Here is a 15,983-nt window from a genome sequence, read left to right as displayed (position 1 = left end):
GAATTAATTTAACATTCTTTCAAAAAAAAAAAATATAGTATACACTATTAGTATATAGATAGACGAGATTAGATAAAGTCGGTACAAGAACCGCTGAAAGAACCTGCTCGCACGTTAACTTGTACTATATTCTAAAACTTCATTTAAACAAGAATTTTTACTTGCTTTCTCTAATTTTTGTTTAATATATACATTGCAAACATTCAGTGAAATGAAACAAATCGCAATCAGTACTGACAAAAGTCTCCAATAAAAAAACCGGAAAAGGGATCATGACCCTCACGTAGCCACCACCACTATTGTTAAAAAAGAGTCTATATAAGGTTGTCTCTAATTCGATTACTTCGTCAACAAACAAACCCTAAGAAAACGAAACTAGAGATGGGTCCGATCTCAAGTTCTTGGAGCTTCAAAAAGTTCTTGGCAATAGTCTTTGTCGTTTTCGCCATCTCCGGTGAGTTTGTCGCCGGATATTACAGGCCGAGCCCGTGGAGATACGCTCATGCCACTTTCTATGGCGACGAGACCGGTAGTGAAACCATGGGTACGTAAAATAAACATTTCACTATCATGTACATGTATATTCAATATAATCACCAAGATCAAAATATGTTTTGATATTCATAAATTTCTTTATTTTATTTTTCTTATGTACAAGTTTTCTCAAAAGAATTTTTGTTTTCAAAATTTATTCCTCGTATAAATCCTTGATTACCAAGATAATAACAACAATTCATACATATAGTCAATGACATAATACGTTTATATGCAGGTGGTGCATGTGGATACGGAAACCTGTTTAACAGCGGTTACGGCCTGAACACGGCGGCACTAAGCACGACGTTGTTCAAAGACGGTTATGCATGCGGCCAGTGTTTCCAGATAATGTGTGTGCAGTCAAAACATTGTTACTATGGAAACCCATCGACGGTGGTCACAGCCACCAACCTCTGCCCTCCCAATTGGTACCAAGACACCAACAATGGTGGTTGGTGCAATCCTCCTAGAACCCATTTCGATATGGCTAAACCGGCTTTCATGAAACTCGCTAACTGGAAGGCTGGCATCATCCCTGTTTCATACCGCAGGTATATCTCATTTTCGAAAATTTATATTTCAGTTTTGACCTACTTTCTTATACAATATCTTACTATATATGACGAGTGACGACACTTGATATAAGTACTCCAAAAATTGTGTAGCTAATATTTATTTTATGCGACTTATTTGATGTCTGTAGAGTCCCATGCAAAAGGAGTGGCGGTATGAGGTTTCAATTCCAAGGAAATGCGTATTGGCTTCTCATCTTTGTCATGAATGTCGGCGGCGCCGGAGACATCAAAAGCATGGCCGTGAAAGGTAGCAGGACGAATTGGATAAGCATGAGCCACAACTGGGGGGCCTCTTACCAAGCTTTTTCTTCTCTCTACGGCCAGTCTCTCTCTTTCCGGATCACTTCTTACACCACCGGTGAAACCGTCTATGCATGGAACGTTGCTCCGTCTAACTGGAACGCCGGTATGACTTACAAGAGTTACACCAATTTCCGCTGAAAACCTAAAAGGGATTTTTTCTTTTATGAGTTTTCTCCTCTCCTTTTGTTTTTTTTGTTCTTGGGATTTAAAGAAGCTTTGATGGCCTTTGTTGTGGATGGCCCATCTTTATGTTATACATCTAATGTATACGTGTAACGGATGTATGTAATTGTGATATAACTCTTCATAATCAAAGTCATGATGATGAAGTCAACCCTACTTGATCAAGAGACTTTCATTTCGTTATCAGATGTGTAATTTTGTTTTTTTTGTGAGTGTGAAGAAAAAAATGTCTACCGATAAATCATCGCATTTTTCCCTTTTTAGTTTTTTTTTTTTACATTTTTTCCAGGACTTCATAGATTTTTAAAAAAGTTTAGTGTGTAAATAAAGTCCCATAAAAATAATATCATTTAACAGTTGGCATGTAGAAATTTACAAAAATTAGAGCATTGAATTTTGTAATGGTTACACTAATTTGTCACAATGATTTTCTAATTTACGTACCTAGCTAAAGATCGCATTGATCGCTGAATCATCTAGCTTCAGTAGTCAGTACATATACTGAGACATGGATGGCTCATCCCCGTTTTGTAAATTAAGAATTAAAAAAATAAAAGAGTTCTAAGAATGTAAAATACAAGACGACTGATGACAAAGCGAAATCGGTGAATAAGACAAGACTTCAGCTTAAGCAAATCAACAATTGTTCATCAATCAACGCAAGAGGAAATGGAACAAGCTCTCACTCCCGCAGCCTCCCCTTCTCCTTCAAATCCAAGCTCAAATGCTCGTGTACTTACTTCATTAACCTCTCAAATTAAACACCTTTTCATACTTTATATTAATAGTTAGACTCAGTAACACTGGTGTTGGTGTGTCTTATGTGTGTCCTAGCCACAACGATGTTTTCATTTGACTTTTTTTTTGTCCCTTCTCTCGTGTATCATAAAATATCTTGTTATAAGAAAAATATTGTTTTGTGTTGGATGAAATTAATACGAACAGGAGTCATGAAGGAGGTGAATCATCATAAAAGAGAATTAATTTCATTTCTTCGTAGATTAATCGGTTAGTCAAGGTAAAATTCTGACTTGGATACATGATTGAACATGAAATTGTTTTCTACTAGTTTAATTTGTCGTGGTGAGGGCCATGATGGTGACTGGTGAGGTTCCAAATGAAGACCAATGGGGTTTCAGTGTTTTAAAATTTTTACAACACATGAAAAACGTTGTTGATTTCAAGAAAAGTAAAATATTCGTAATTATTTTTCGTACTCCCAATCACCAACTCGTATTAGTTATAATTTATTCCTCACGCCACTACCTTGACAGTTCCTTTGTCTGAATGAAATATTAATTTGAATTTAATTCCAATCCTGTACCTCAACTTCAAAACTTTGCCATTATAGTCACTTAGTTTCATCAAATAATAGAAACACACATAATCCATGGAATGTTTTACCTAAACTACATCCCCCCTCCCAAATCATGAGTAATTCTATAGAATATATAATACCGCTAGTTAGTTAGTTGTCTTTTATTGGGTTAAAATAGTACATAATCGTTCAATTAGGATACTTATACATATATTATATTGTATAACAAGTAAAGTTATGGGCTAATTTGTAAAATAAATAATATGGGGGTGGCAAAACTGAAGTTTTGTCCTTAAAAAAAACAGGATAAATAACGACTCAAAGAAATGAGAGATCCCACAGTCTCTTCTTATTATTCGCCGGTGAAATCTACGATCACGACGGAGAGAATGGGTGCAGAAGCAAACGGCTCATCGTCATCTCTCAATTTCTTAATCTACGGCCGGACAGGCTGGATCGGCGGTATTCTCGGCAAGCTCTGCGAAGCTCAGGGGATCTCTTACACTTACGGCTCAGGCCGGCTCGAGGATCGCCGCTCGCTCGTCGCCGATCTTGACTCCGTCAAGCCGAGTCACGTGTTCAACGCCGCCGGAGTCACCGGACGACCGAACGTTGACTGGTGCGAGTCCCACAAGGTGGAGACCATCCGTACAAACGTCGTCGGAACTCTGACTCTCGCCGACGTTTGCAGGGAGAGAGGCCTCGTGCTGATCAACTACGCCACGGGTTGTATATTCGAGTACGACTCGGGTCATCCTCTCGGGTCGGGTCTCGGGTTTAAGGAAGAGGACACACCTAACTTCACCGGTTCGTTCTACTCCAAGACAAAGGCTATGGTCTGAAAGTTCTTTCACTTTACATCTTGAACAGATTGGTCCGGTTTAGTCCGGTTCAATTTAAATGATATTGATAAAATCATACCGAATCAGTATTAGTCTAAACCGGATTTTATACCTTGGTTTATGTAATAGGTAGAGGAACTGCTCAAGAACTATGAGAACGTATGCACACTCCGTGTAAGGATGCCCATCTCATCTGATCTCTCAAACCCGAGAAACTTCATCACCAAGATAACTCGGTATGAGAAAGTTGTGGACATCCCAAACTCGATGACGATTCTCGATGAGCTCCTTCCTATCTCTCTCGAGATGGCGAAGAGGAACCTGACAGGGATATGGAACTTCACTAATCCGGGGGTGGTGAGCCACAATGAGATACTAGAGATGTACAGAGAGTTTGTTGATCCGAGTTTCACTTGGAAGAACTTCACGTTGGAAGAACAGGCGAAAGTGATTGTAGCTCCGAGAAGTAACAATGAGCTTGATGCCACTAAGTTGAAAACGGAGTTTCCGGAGATGTTGTCTATAAAGGAAGCTCTTGTCAAGTTTGTGTTCGAACCAAACAAGAAGACAGAGATCAAAGGTTGATAATGGACTAGAATCTTGAACCAAGATTCCAACATGGAAGCTTTTGAAAATCGAATAAATGGGTCTAAAATTTTTTTTTAAGGGTTTATGGGAAAAGTTGTTTTTGTGTTCTTGTTGTTGATTTATGTTTTGGCTTGTAATCCATTTGTTGTTTATGTGCTCTGTTATGTTATTCTTAACTTTTTTTTCTTAAGTTGCTCATACTTTTTAATAATGAGAATTAAAATTGATATACGTAAATTCCTCTTTTCCAGATTAATATATATAGTTATTCGATTGTTGTTTCACTTTGCATTTTTCTATTCGGAAAAGCTGTTAAAAGTTTGCTTTACTTTTTAAGTAATCAACGGCATAACGAGTGAATAGCTAATGATGCTCGTGGAATATATCCTCAACGCCTCTACCATAACAACAGACTGATGATCATAGAGTGATCTTTTTCTCAACATCATGGTCATAATTAGTTCGTATTTCTTTGTATGAAATATCATGGTAAAAGCAAAATTCTCAAGAAAAAATTCAGTATGTTTCTATAGGTTAACACAATGGTAATGGAGAAAAATAAGATCGTGTATTATATAAAAGTAACACCAAAACATGTATGCAGCTACTAGAAACATTGATTAATAAGATCTTGATTCATTTCATTTGTACGTAGTAACGTTTTCACAAAAACCCTGATCCGATCCAAAACCCTACTTATTGGCGAGTCTCTCTCTCTCGTGATCTTCACACCCATATACCTGCATGCATATTTTAAGTCACCCAAAAACAATTAGCAGTTAGTGAAAAAAAATGTAAACATAATCGATATAGTATATGATAGCAAGAGTGATTTGTCTTCACCTACCAAGCATCATAATCGTGGCTTGAGGATTTGTACCAGGACAATAACCAACTGTCGACATACCAATAACCTTATAATCCCCATCGACGACTCTACCAACAACACATCCTCCATGGTAATGCCAAATCGTTGTAACCGTATGTCCGTATGTTGGCAAAATTCCTCAGCTGATGGAGGCAACGAGGCTCTAGGACCGCTGCAGCCTTAGATTGACTGGAGTACTTGCCGTAAGGTTTAGCAAATACGCAAAAGACATATCCGCATACTTGTACCGTGCAAACGCCTTAGATTGCACAACTCTCTCTATGGTTTGGATCCCTCGAACGCATCGGTTTAGGTCGTCCGGGTGTTGGAAATAGTTGAAGGTCACAACCGGGTTATCATTTAGGTTCGGGTTCGGAGCTCCAAATGACCCGTGGATAGTGGGCCCATTACTTTCTCTAAAATGAAGCCTCCTTGAAAAGGTTGGGCTGATGATAACTTCTTTAAATTTGACTCTAATAAAGTTGCCTTTGGAGAAAACATTGCATAGTAGTCTCTAGCGGATGAACCACTTCCAACTCCACCACCAAAATTCTCACCACCGGCAGCCTCAACGTATGTTCCTTCGCCGGTAATTCCAACCACCTCGATGAGTGATACTTCGACAGGGACTGGAGAAGGGATGAACACGGCGTTCATAGGGTTGTCGTGCATCCCTTGACCCACATGAGGCTGGTCCATCACCACCGTAATGTTTTGGGCTTGTAATTGAGCTGATGGACCGACACCGCTTAGCATAAGGAGCTGTGAGCTGATGTTTTGGGTTTTGATTTCTTTCGAAAGATTATAGCTAAATTATGATTAGGTCAAAATAGTTTAAAAGAGGGAAAATACTGCGTCTGCCGGTAGTCGAACCCGGGTCTATTGCTTGGAAGGCAATTATCCTAATCGTTGGACTACAGACGCTGAACGACTTGTTTTTTGATATTTCATAATTCGTACCAAATCACTAACTATTCGTGTGTGTCAATTTTGATGATTGCATGAACACATCGCCAACCAAAATAAAGGAAGCTAACTAAATTGAAATAATGACAAACCAAACTTTATCTTTGCATTTGGTAAAAAAAAAAAATTATCTTTGCATTTGTATTAAATGTTAATGTTTCAAATTGAATAACCGAATAATTTTTCCATCTAAATGATAGTCAAAAAAAAAATTTACTTGCTAATATGATAATATAAGATGAGAAACGAACCAAGAAATTGAAATTTTAAACTAGACCAACGGCCTACTCTATTCATCGCTTTTGTCTTGTGCAGCAATTTGGCATGCTATTGTTCATGCTCTTGTTCCCTCGTTTCCCACTCATTCTCCAACAAACTCTACTTTAGATACACATATAAATCATTGGTTTTCGGCAACATAATATTAATAACATTTTCAAAATTGCATGTAAGTAAAATGGTTAAACAAAATAAATTAGACCTCATTGTCTTTGATTCGAGCAAGATCACAACCATTATATCTATTTTTATTGGTAAATTAATCTATAAAACTAAATTATTTGATAGTTTAAGCCTTATAAAATTGGTACATAACTGTTTTACAGTAATTTATTTTGGATTCCATCATTTACATTACAAAAAACCATAATTTTGATAAATTATTAAATTCCTCATCAAAATTATTAAATTCCTCGAGAATCTAAACAACTTCATGTCACGTTGGAGTAAATATTTGTTTTTGTCCACATCAGATAATCAAGGGTTTAAGATTTTTTTAAACAATGTAATAAAAAATTAATATATTGCTTAGATCAAATTTCACATTATATATCTTATATCTATTCCCATTGCAAAACACAATTATGATTGTGGGAGTGATGTATTGACACTTTTGGTTTTCTGGATCTCAATTTAGATGGTAACATTTGGATCAGTAGTCTACGTAGACGATTTCATCCTAGCGATTGTCAAGCTGGTAATTGTAACTCTGGTTAAAACCAAAGATGATCTCATGATCAGTTTAGATTTTTTTTCCGAGAGAAGAAATAACTAGTTGGAATGGAAGACAACGCCTCTTAGAATTTTTTTTTTGTAATTGAAGGCGATGGTGGTTTTAAATTTTGCATCTTATGATACTTCAGATGTTTTACCACAATGCTATGTTACTTTATGGTGGAAGTCTTGATAAGAAATTGAGAAATCAGACTTTACATCAAACATTGTTTTAGGACATTGATATCCATAAATTTCAGTATTAGATAATTTATTAACTCTAAACTTAGTACATTTAAAAATTGTAATTTCACCGGAAAGCTTATTAATTTTGTATTGTTGTGGCAAAGTGTCTATTATATACACTATTTTTCCTGCCCAAAAAATGCAATGACCTCTTAAAAATATTATACAATCTCTGTAGTGATCGTCGAGAAATAGATATATTTCGAAGTTAAAATGTTATGAATCGATGGTCAATCTCTAATTAGGCTGTCGAGTTTAAGCATCTCAATAAAGTTTCGGCTTAATCTCTAATTGCGCTTACACTTTGTACATGGATTCATAAAGCCCATCCATTTTTATAAAAAAGAACAATACAATCCCTCAAGGAACCTTCCAGAGGATCTAATACTAGGAAAATCTTACAATTCATTTCACAAACTATTGGTCTATTGCACATGTACACACTGACACACAAATACGATAACATATATTTAAAGTATTTAAATGCGTATACGTCCAGCTTAATAGTTGTAACTCCACAGTGACATATCTTGGTAAGAAGACATCTCTTCTTCCATGTAAGCATTAGAAGTCATGCCTTCCATGTACGATCTCGGCGGCGACATTAACGGCTCCGTCGCGAGTCTCATCATCGTCGTGGAAACTTCTTCTTCTTCTTGTTCCACATATCCATACAAACTCCTCTCCTCCGATCCCGAACCAGAACCAAAACCTAAATCAACCTCATCACCATAAGAGGGCACAACCGTAATTCCACTCTCGTATTCCGTCGGCCTGAACATCTCCGCCGCTTCCGCGGCGACTCTCCTGATGACATCGGGATCGGTTGATTCCGGCACCGGAAGCCTCCAGGCGGAGTCGGCGAAATTCAAACACGCGGATCTCCCGCGCAGAGCCAAAGCCGCCACGTCGTGTGCACGCGCCGCCATCTCCGCAGTAGGATAAGTCCCGAGCCAAATGCGGCGTTGGTGAATCGGCTCTCGGACTTCGCAGACCCATTTGTCGCCGTTCCTCCGCCGTATTCCTCTGTAAACTGGGTGACGTGTCTCCTTGAACACTCTCCGTCCTGCACGCCTCTTCGGCGTCATCTCCGCCAGCATAATCTCATCGTTGTTATCCATTAGAAAAAGAAAAAAATAACTCCGCCTTAACTTATAGAAAGTGGAACTACTGTTACAATTCGAACTATCTCACTGGATACTCTAAGAACATATGTAAGTTAGATTCTTGTAAGGATAAGGTACAAAGGGATTAAATTTTGTTCGAATAAAAAGTTTTTTTTTTTTTGGTCTAAGTTGTACTCTGTTTTGTTTTTCGGTTGGGAGTTACGAAGCAGAGAAGTGAAGGAGAGGAGACTATATAGGCTACGGTGATGGGACCCACATAGTGCGATTTCTACGCGCGTAACACACCGTTAACAGCCTGTTAGTGTTAGCTTGAACCCATTATAACCATATCGGTCTGGGACCCTCTTACTTTAACCAATAAAAATGCCTAATTCGATTTTTCTAGTTCTATAATTTTTTTTTTTTGTCAAACACTAGTTCTATAATTTATAAAACTAAAATTATGCAAGTTTTACTTCAAAAATACCACATTAATACCACAGATTTAAATCTAATATAGTAAAGGCTACAAATCAGTTAGGATATTTTACTAACTTTTACTAGAAATTTCTAAACCCTAGTTTTGCGGTACTTTTAGTATTTGTAGATTATATACCCAAATATAAATTTATTCAACAGAAACAATAGTCCCTTTTTTTTTGTTAGTTATGTAAAAATAATGAAAAAAATATTTGTTTAAACATCGTTGTTTTCTATAGTTATAACATATAAAATTTTAATTTGTCAATATGTTTGGCTCTAGTAGGTAATTATTTTATAGTTTTAATTATCAAAACGAGAAAAACTAAATTGTTTTATTAGAGTTGTTTTTGCAAGATTGAATGACCATTACATCTATATTTGTTCTTCAGTATAAATGTAGAGTAGGCTCAAGCTGATAAGTTAGAGCATCTTTAGTGGCTAAAAACTATCAAAATCTCTTAGAAAAATAAAGAAAAATTGAATTAGAAAGTATAAGAAACCAATTAAACGACTGAATACATGACAAGTATTTAACGTAATCTCTCAAAATTCAGAGAAAGTATGGTCTTAAAGAATCGTTTCTTGTCTCTTGCCTCCACATGTACGTTCTTTTTTTCACTTTTTTTTTTAGTTAGTTTTTATTAGTTCAGAAATGTTTCAAAAAATTGCCGTTGCGGATGCCCTTAGAAAAATTAAAATGGTAAGTAAATGACGGATGAAATATATAATAAAAAAATATAAACACTCACCTGATTAATTTAGTTGATTACCATTTTTGTTGAAAACTCGCACACGTACATTTTTTAACGACACATGTACAATTTATATAATTTACTTCTATTTTGTATGAGTGAAAATCGTCTTAAAAAGAGTTATAGCAATTTGTTTAGTTTTCCGCTAAAGGCACATAAACTATACGCTAAAATATTTAAGCAAAAAAAAGAAAGAAAAACTACGTGCTAAAATAGGTACGGCTACCCTTTGATTTAAGAGATTAGTGTGGCTTATAAAATTCTTGGAAAGTTTGATCAAACAGAATAATTTCGCTTATTAGTTTAACTTACTATTAATTAAAATCTGGAAGTTGGGGCCAGCACATTGGACCACAAGTATCTCAAAAATAAAGATATTCTTTCTGTATTTGTTTTGTGGATATGGAACACGTGACCCTTTTCCATATTAAGTAGATTAGCTGTGAGTAACACGTGGGATTTCCGTGGGAACTATTCCTAAGTACGATGTTACAAACTGCGCATAACATGTGCCAATTGATTTACCATGCATTTTGGTTTTTAACCTAGTTGGCTCTTTATTTTATCACTCGAAATACTTTAAGATACGTAAATTTCAGCTAATGTGAAATATAAACCTATTTACTTTGGTTTATTTTAATTTTCTATAGAGTATTCCATATGGAGTATTCAAAAAATATACTTGAATATATGGATTGAATTGTGGTAATTGTCTATTATAAATTATCATGAATTTATTGTAAATTTTAGTTTAGGTAATTGTCTATTATAAATTAGGAAAAAATAAATAATGATAAAATTAAGTTAATTATTATTTCAGTGGTATTAAAGTGTAAATAAATTGAAGTTTTAATAATTAATTTATAAGTGTATTTCTGTTTTAATAATATAGATAATATAGGGCACGTAAAATTTACAATGTACTATAATTCCTAACTGATTATAGAGTCACTCAAAAATTGTATTCGAATTAGCAGAATGATGAGTGACGACTTTGATGACGATGACCTTAAATGTTTAAAATGGGTGATATAATACACAAGAAAATGCTGAAATAAATATATATATATAAATAATATTCCCTCTGTTTTTTAATATAAGTAGTTTTAGAGAAATTTTTTTGTTTTAAATTATATGTCGTTTTCGATTTTCTATGTAATATTTATTAATAATTAATGTTGTCTGACCAATGATAATATATCTTCTATTTTTTTATTGGTTGAATTGTGATTAGGTAAATAATTAATGATATTTTTGTTTCGAAAATATAAAAAATTAATGATTTTCTTAATCTATGTGCATAGATGTAAAACGATTTATATTAAGAAATAGAGGGAGTAGCAGAAAGTGTTAAGCGTTACAGACAAGAAGACATATAGGCCAATAAAGAATTAAGGCTTCAAGCTGTCTCGTGAGTGTCACACGCGTGTCCTTCATTAATCCTTCTCTCTCTCTCTTTCTCTCTCTCTATCTCCTAATTTAGGTGAGCATTTTTAATATGCATTCATAGCCAATTATATGTCATTCCCGTGTATTAATATTTTACTAAACCTACTACTTAATCAGGTGATCATCCGATATACAGTATATATCGACAATACAAACAGTAACGTTAAAAAAATTCTCAGTCGCTTAAAAGCAAGATACTGTATTAGAGTCCAGGATGAGTTAACATTTAACAACATATCAAAATTTTAGATTCTAAGGAAAACGGGTAGGTTGAAACTTGCAAGTTGCTTTCTTATGGCGTCTGACGTCTGGCGTTGTAAATTTTAGAATTCAGCACAAAATGAACTGTGGTTAAATGTCTATTATATTTACGTGTGGTTAAATACAGTTGCTATTTGCTAATATGTCTATTATATTTATGTGTGGCATCTCTTATAGTTATAGTATAACAGAAGGTATAGTGCATTACCATACCGACTAAATGAATAAGCCAAAAGTACTGCAGAATGTATAGTATTTGTTTTGACATTAGGTTTCACTCCTTTGAGAGGGAGGTTACAGAATAAGGAAACCCTCATACTATGTTTTCACATTATTCACATATTTATACTCAATTCTATATATAAATTGTAGATCCTATATCTGTAACAAGAACTATGAAAAAAAGATTTATAAGCATCACAAATACATTAAAAATAAAAAAAAGGAAAAAAATCTGTATCAAAAGCCCAAAGAGAGACAAGAACCGGATGGGTTTGTTTCCAATGTTACAAAATAAGAAAAGAACAGTTTATTCTTCTTTACGTGGCTTTGCTCGATAGGGTTTCGCAGGAACAACGTAGCTGAGGAGAATCAATCCAACAGGTATGATTGTTCCTATGTAGTATACGCTCCCGTATGCAGTGAGCGTTTCGTGCAAGCTTAAAACCTGAGACATTGCGATTAAAAGAAATAAAAAAAAATGGCGTTAGAGTGATCAATAACTGTGACGGAAGAGAATAACAAGGTTAGTTTTATTACCATGAACCCGACGGCTGAGTAGTTGAGAACCAAAACAGTGTAAAGGAAGTTGATGAACACCATCATACTTCTCAGCACTCCCAATTTCGGACTAATAGCTTGTTGCCATCGGTAAATAACTGCAAAGAAAGCAGATGTAGATCAAGAAGGAGATGGCATTAAGAAAAAAAGAGTGAAAAGTATTTACCCCGTGAGCCAGCGATCATCAAAGCTGACTGAACAAAGAACATCATGTAACCAGGATACAGTCCCTGCAAGAAGCATCACATGCTGTTAGTTAGTTCTTACCATCACTAGAATCAACTGAAAAAGGGAATAGATGAAGAAAGAACTCACATGCCAAACCGCACTGACGGTTTGTGTAGCTAGTAACTGGAAGAAACCTGCCTTCTTCCCACTCTTCACTAGTCTCTCATACACGTCTGTATTTTAAACAACGCAAATAAGTAGATAGTCTCTCTCTATCATGTAAGTTCACTCTTTAAACATATACTTACAGTGACGGAGCCAGGTGCTGACTTGTATGTTCCACACAAGCGGAATCTGAACAGCGCTCTTAGCAAGTTCAACACCGAGTATGTCTACGTTCTTGGCACGGTCCCATTTGGGTTTCGGCGAAGCATCATCATCAGTCCAGCCGCTGAAACCCAAACCAGAGATGATAATAGAAGCCTCCGAGATCGACCAGATGAAGTAATACTTCCAGCGAGCCGTCTGTCCCGCCATGTACTGGTAACCAAACTTCTTCCAAAATCCCCATTCTTGGTACACCGGTTCAGTAAACCGAGTCAACGGGAACTGAGGGACTAGATAGAGATACAAAGCCATGCAAATCCCAGCTTGGAAGATAGCTCGCAGTGTAGCTAAATAAGGCGATGGCTGCTTTCTTTTCTCGGAACTATCCCAAATCTAGACAAAGCACAAAAGTTCACAAAACTGACAGAGAGTAAGTAGTCAAGACTCTAGAAGAAGAAGAAGCTTACTCCTGTTCCCTCTGTCCATTGGAGATAATCTTTCATTTCGTAAACAGGACCAGCGAAATGGCTACCGCAACAGAGACAGTAACCAAAGTACTCGATCAAAGACGGCATCTCAATCAGTCTGTTCTTCTTCTGAGCTTCACGTAAGCCTTCCTCCTTCAACATCCCATCATTGTAATTAACCGCGCACGAGATAACCTTCAGCGTTAACACCATTAACGCTCCTAATGCACATCAAAGAAGTTGAATCACAATCTCTACAAGAGGATACCAAAAGTCATAAAGGAAGGATCTTTATTACCAGTGGAGTCGATCCCTCCTTCTTTCCACGCATCACCACTCATGTAAAACACATGACTACAACAAAATCACGAGATTGCATCATCAGGGTTATGCTAAAGGAAGAATCTTTATCAAAAAAAAGAACCATTACCAGCCGATGAGATAAGCGAAGCCGAGGAAGAAAGTGATGATTCCACATTTGGGTCGATACATCGCCATGGAAGCGTATCCGATCGTCATCGGGACGAGGAAGTGGAGATTCGAGGAGAAGCCGAAGGATAGGTAAGAGAGGAACACGCCTGAAGCGGCGGCGTAGATGTGCTTGCCGAGTCGACTCGGGACGATTCGCCAGAAGAAGGAGACGGGGATGGTGGCGACGAAGCAGAGGAGGAAGCGGAGGACGGCGACCGATACGCCGATCGAAGCAGCCATCGAATCCATGTCCATCGATATCATGGTTGTTGGATTGAAACTCGGATCTAACTCACTCGGACTGAGTCACACGACCGAGTCGCTCCGGGGAGGCTTGTTTCAGATCGTGTCGTGGATTTGCCTTCTTTGTTCGTTCACTCAAACACGAAACGAAAGGATCAATATTTTTTCTTACATGTAATAAACCGATCGGTATACTTTCTCAACACTCGATTGAATCCCGATCGGTTCGGTTCAGTTTTAATTCATGGCCCAGACTTGACCAATTCTTTGACGTTTCACCTTATCTAGTTATACGCTTAACTAAGTGTTTTTCCTGCATTATGTGCAGCAAAAAAAATTTAAAAAATTTAAATTATATTTTAAACTAAAATTTTAGGGTCAATTAGCTCAATATACAAATTGAGAAAGGAAATTGCACAAGTGTGCATTTATTTTTATTAATTTGCGAACATGAAAATTCATCATCGTAAAATAACTCTTATGGCCTCGACAAGATCTGACAAGCCTATTAGGGTAGTCCTGCTACCGGCTACTTGAGAAGATAAGAGATTCCTTTGGGTTAGACGTATGATAGGTTCAAAAGCAAGTGGGTAAATAGATAGGTGTCATATATCTCCACCACATTTTAAACCGTTTATTTTGCATGTTGACCTAAACATAAACAGAAAAATTTCATGACACAAAATATCAACATCTTAAAATTTACTTAACAACCATTTGAATAAATAAACAATACTTGATTAATTATCAATTTTTTTTTCACACTGAAAATTAATTTTCGTTACCATATCAATGAGGAATACAAGATCGAGAGACATACAGCAGGAGTAGGGCTGTTCAATATGTAAAACCGAACCGTACCGAACCGAACAGAACCGAAATAGACAATATGGTTTGGTTTTGGTATATACCATATAAACCGAATGGATATAATTTTATAAAAACCGTAGAATTTGGATATGGTTTGGTATATAACCGATTAAACCGAATAAACCGAACAAAACCGATTAAAAGTAGAAACATGTAAATATGTATCTATTTTATAACAATACATGTAAATTTGTGTTAATAACTATTACCATAATTTTATAGTAATAAAAAACCTTAATTTGTAAAACATTTGAAATATAACTAAATAACAATACATCGCAATTCAGACATTTTATTTTCTAAGTCTTTTTTGATATTTTTACTTTATTTTAGTCTTTACTAAATTAATATGAAGATTATAAATTTGAGGGACAATAATTAATGGAAAATTTTCAATTAAAAAAGCATGACTTTAATGAACACTAAATATAGAAGAGTGAAAAAACTTTTCTTTCATGTTTCTATTTTGTTTCATATTTTTATTTTCAAAATTTCAAATTTTGATTTTAGTTATCGAATTGATTATTTTATTTGATGGTAGAAGCATTTTTACTTTTTTGTTCATTTATTTGAACATGTAATATATTTTTAATAAATGATTGTGTTGAGAATATGACTCTAAAATTCATATAATATGATCTCAAACAAAATAATTATGTTTTTTGGTATAAAACCGAATAAACCGAAAACCGACGGTATATAATCCGAACCGTACCGAAGTAAATATGGATTTTGAATGGTAGTCATATTTTACTAACCGAAATACCGAAAACTGAAAAAAACCGAACCGAAACCGAACCGATATCCGGATTGAACACCCCTAAGCAGGAGGATAGAAGAAACTCATCCCCTGAGTCTAAAAGCCCACAAATGGGAGACTAGAAAGACATGAAAAACAGAGCATAACAAGCAAGCTCAGTCTAGATAACCAAACAACTCTAAGAGACACAAAGACAGAGTCAAAAAGAAATCAATAAATCAAAGAACCTAAGACAATGATCCATGCATCAACGAGCAAAGATAAAACCACCACTTGCTTAACCTTCAAGCCAAGAAACAGACTAATCTAGCGAAGCAGCAAGGTCAAAATAGCACAACAGCAACAACTGGAAGGATCATTAAAACAGAGAACTTCAACCCACAGAGCACCAAAGAACCACCCCAACAAAACCTCAAACTCCCAAGCA

General features: G+C 35.9%; 4 protein-coding genes and 1 non-coding gene across 5 annotated transcripts; 2 read left to right on the top strand and 3 right to left on the bottom strand.

Annotated features, from left to right (window-relative positions):
• Nucleotides 1–345: 345 nt before the first annotated feature.
• LOC103871991 (expansin-A7-like) lies at nt 346–1,854 on the top strand. Its single transcript, XM_009150332.2, has 3 exons — nt 346–544; nt 773–1,088; nt 1,241–1,854. The coding sequence occupies exons 1-3, from the start codon at nt 382–384 to the stop codon at nt 1,551–1,553; spliced, it is 792 nt and encodes a 263-aa protein (XP_009148580.1). The 5' UTR covers nt 346–381; the 3' UTR covers nt 1,554–1,854.
• A 222-nt stretch (nt 1,855–2,076) lies between these two features.
• Nucleotides 2,077–6,339, top strand: LOC103871990 (bifunctional dTDP-4-dehydrorhamnose 3,5-epimerase/dTDP-4-dehydrorhamnose reductase). The gene is made up of 2 exons (XM_009150331.3): nt 2,077–3,752; nt 3,888–6,339. The coding sequence occupies exons 1-2, from the start codon at nt 3,243–3,245 to the stop codon at nt 4,341–4,343; spliced, it is 966 nt and encodes a 321-aa protein (XP_009148579.1). The 5' UTR covers nt 2,077–3,242; the 3' UTR covers nt 4,344–6,339.
• TRNAG-UCC lies at nt 6,067–6,138 on the bottom strand. Its single transcript has one exon. It is a non-coding gene; the product is annotated as a tRNA-Gly (tRNA).
• A 1,353-nt stretch (nt 6,340–7,692) lies between the features above and the next one.
• On the bottom strand, nt 7,693–8,777 carry LOC103871989 (dehydration-responsive element-binding protein 1F). Its single transcript, XM_009150329.3, has one exon. The coding sequence runs from the start codon at nt 8,538–8,540 to the stop codon at nt 7,920–7,922; it is 621 nt and encodes a 206-aa protein (XP_009148577.2). The 5' UTR covers nt 8,541–8,777; the 3' UTR covers nt 7,693–7,919.
• Nucleotides 8,778–11,848: 3,071 nt separating this feature from the next.
• On the bottom strand, nt 11,849–14,183 carry LOC103871988 (lysophospholipid acyltransferase 1). The gene is made up of 8 exons (XM_009150328.3): nt 13,643–14,183; nt 13,511–13,566; nt 13,213–13,433; nt 12,727–13,138; nt 12,566–12,651; nt 12,417–12,480; nt 12,230–12,348; nt 11,849–12,137 (listed from the first exon to the last, which is right to left on the bottom strand). Exons 1-8 carry the CDS (start codon nt 13,945–13,947, stop codon nt 12,000–12,002), a joined length of 1,401 nt encoding a protein of 466 aa, XP_009148576.1. The 5' UTR covers nt 13,948–14,183; the 3' UTR covers nt 11,849–11,999.
• Nucleotides 14,184–15,983: the final 1,800 nt, after the last annotated feature.

This window comes from Brassica rapa, chromosome A06, assembly GCF_000309985.2.
Source record: "Brassica rapa cultivar Chiifu-401-42 chromosome A06, CAAS_Brap_v3.01, whole genome shotgun sequence".
Taxonomy (NCBI): domain Eukaryota; kingdom Viridiplantae; phylum Streptophyta; class Magnoliopsida; order Brassicales; family Brassicaceae; genus Brassica; species Brassica rapa.
This window is presented reverse-complemented; position numbering and strand designations above follow the sequence as displayed.

Coding starts and splice junctions, on each gene's coding strand:
- LOC103871991 (XM_009150332.2), top strand. CDS start 382: ATGGGTCCGATCTCAAGTTCTTGGAGCTTCAAAAAGTTCTTGGCAATA. Junction 545..772: donor GACCGGTAGTGAAACCATGG/GTACGTAAAATA, acceptor GTTTATATGCAG/GTGGTGCATGTGGATACGGA. Junction 1,089..1,240: donor ATCCCTGTTTCATACCGCAG/GTATATCTCATT, acceptor TGATGTCTGTAG/AGTCCCATGCAAAAGGAGTG.
- LOC103871990 (XM_009150331.3), top strand. CDS start 3,243: ATGAGAGATCCCACAGTCTCTTCTTATTATTCGCCGGTGAAATCTACG. Junction 3,753..3,887: donor ACTCCAAGACAAAGGCTATG/GTCTGAAAGTTC, acceptor TTTATGTAATAG/GTAGAGGAACTGCTCAAGAA.
- LOC103871989 (XM_009150329.3), bottom strand. CDS start 8,540: ATGGATAACAACGATGAGATTATGCTGGCGGAGATGACGCCGAAGAGG.
- LOC103871988 (XM_009150328.3), bottom strand. CDS start 13,947: ATGATATCGATGGACATGGATTCGATGGCTGCTTCGATCGGCGTATCG. Junction 13,567..13,642: donor TTCGCTTATCTCATCGGCTG/GTAATGGTTCTT, acceptor ATTTTGTTGTAG/TCATGTGTTTTACATGAGTG. Junction 12,349..12,416: donor GATGATCGCTGGCTCACGGG/GTAAATACTTTT, acceptor CTTTCTTTGCAG/TTATTTACCGATGGCAACAA.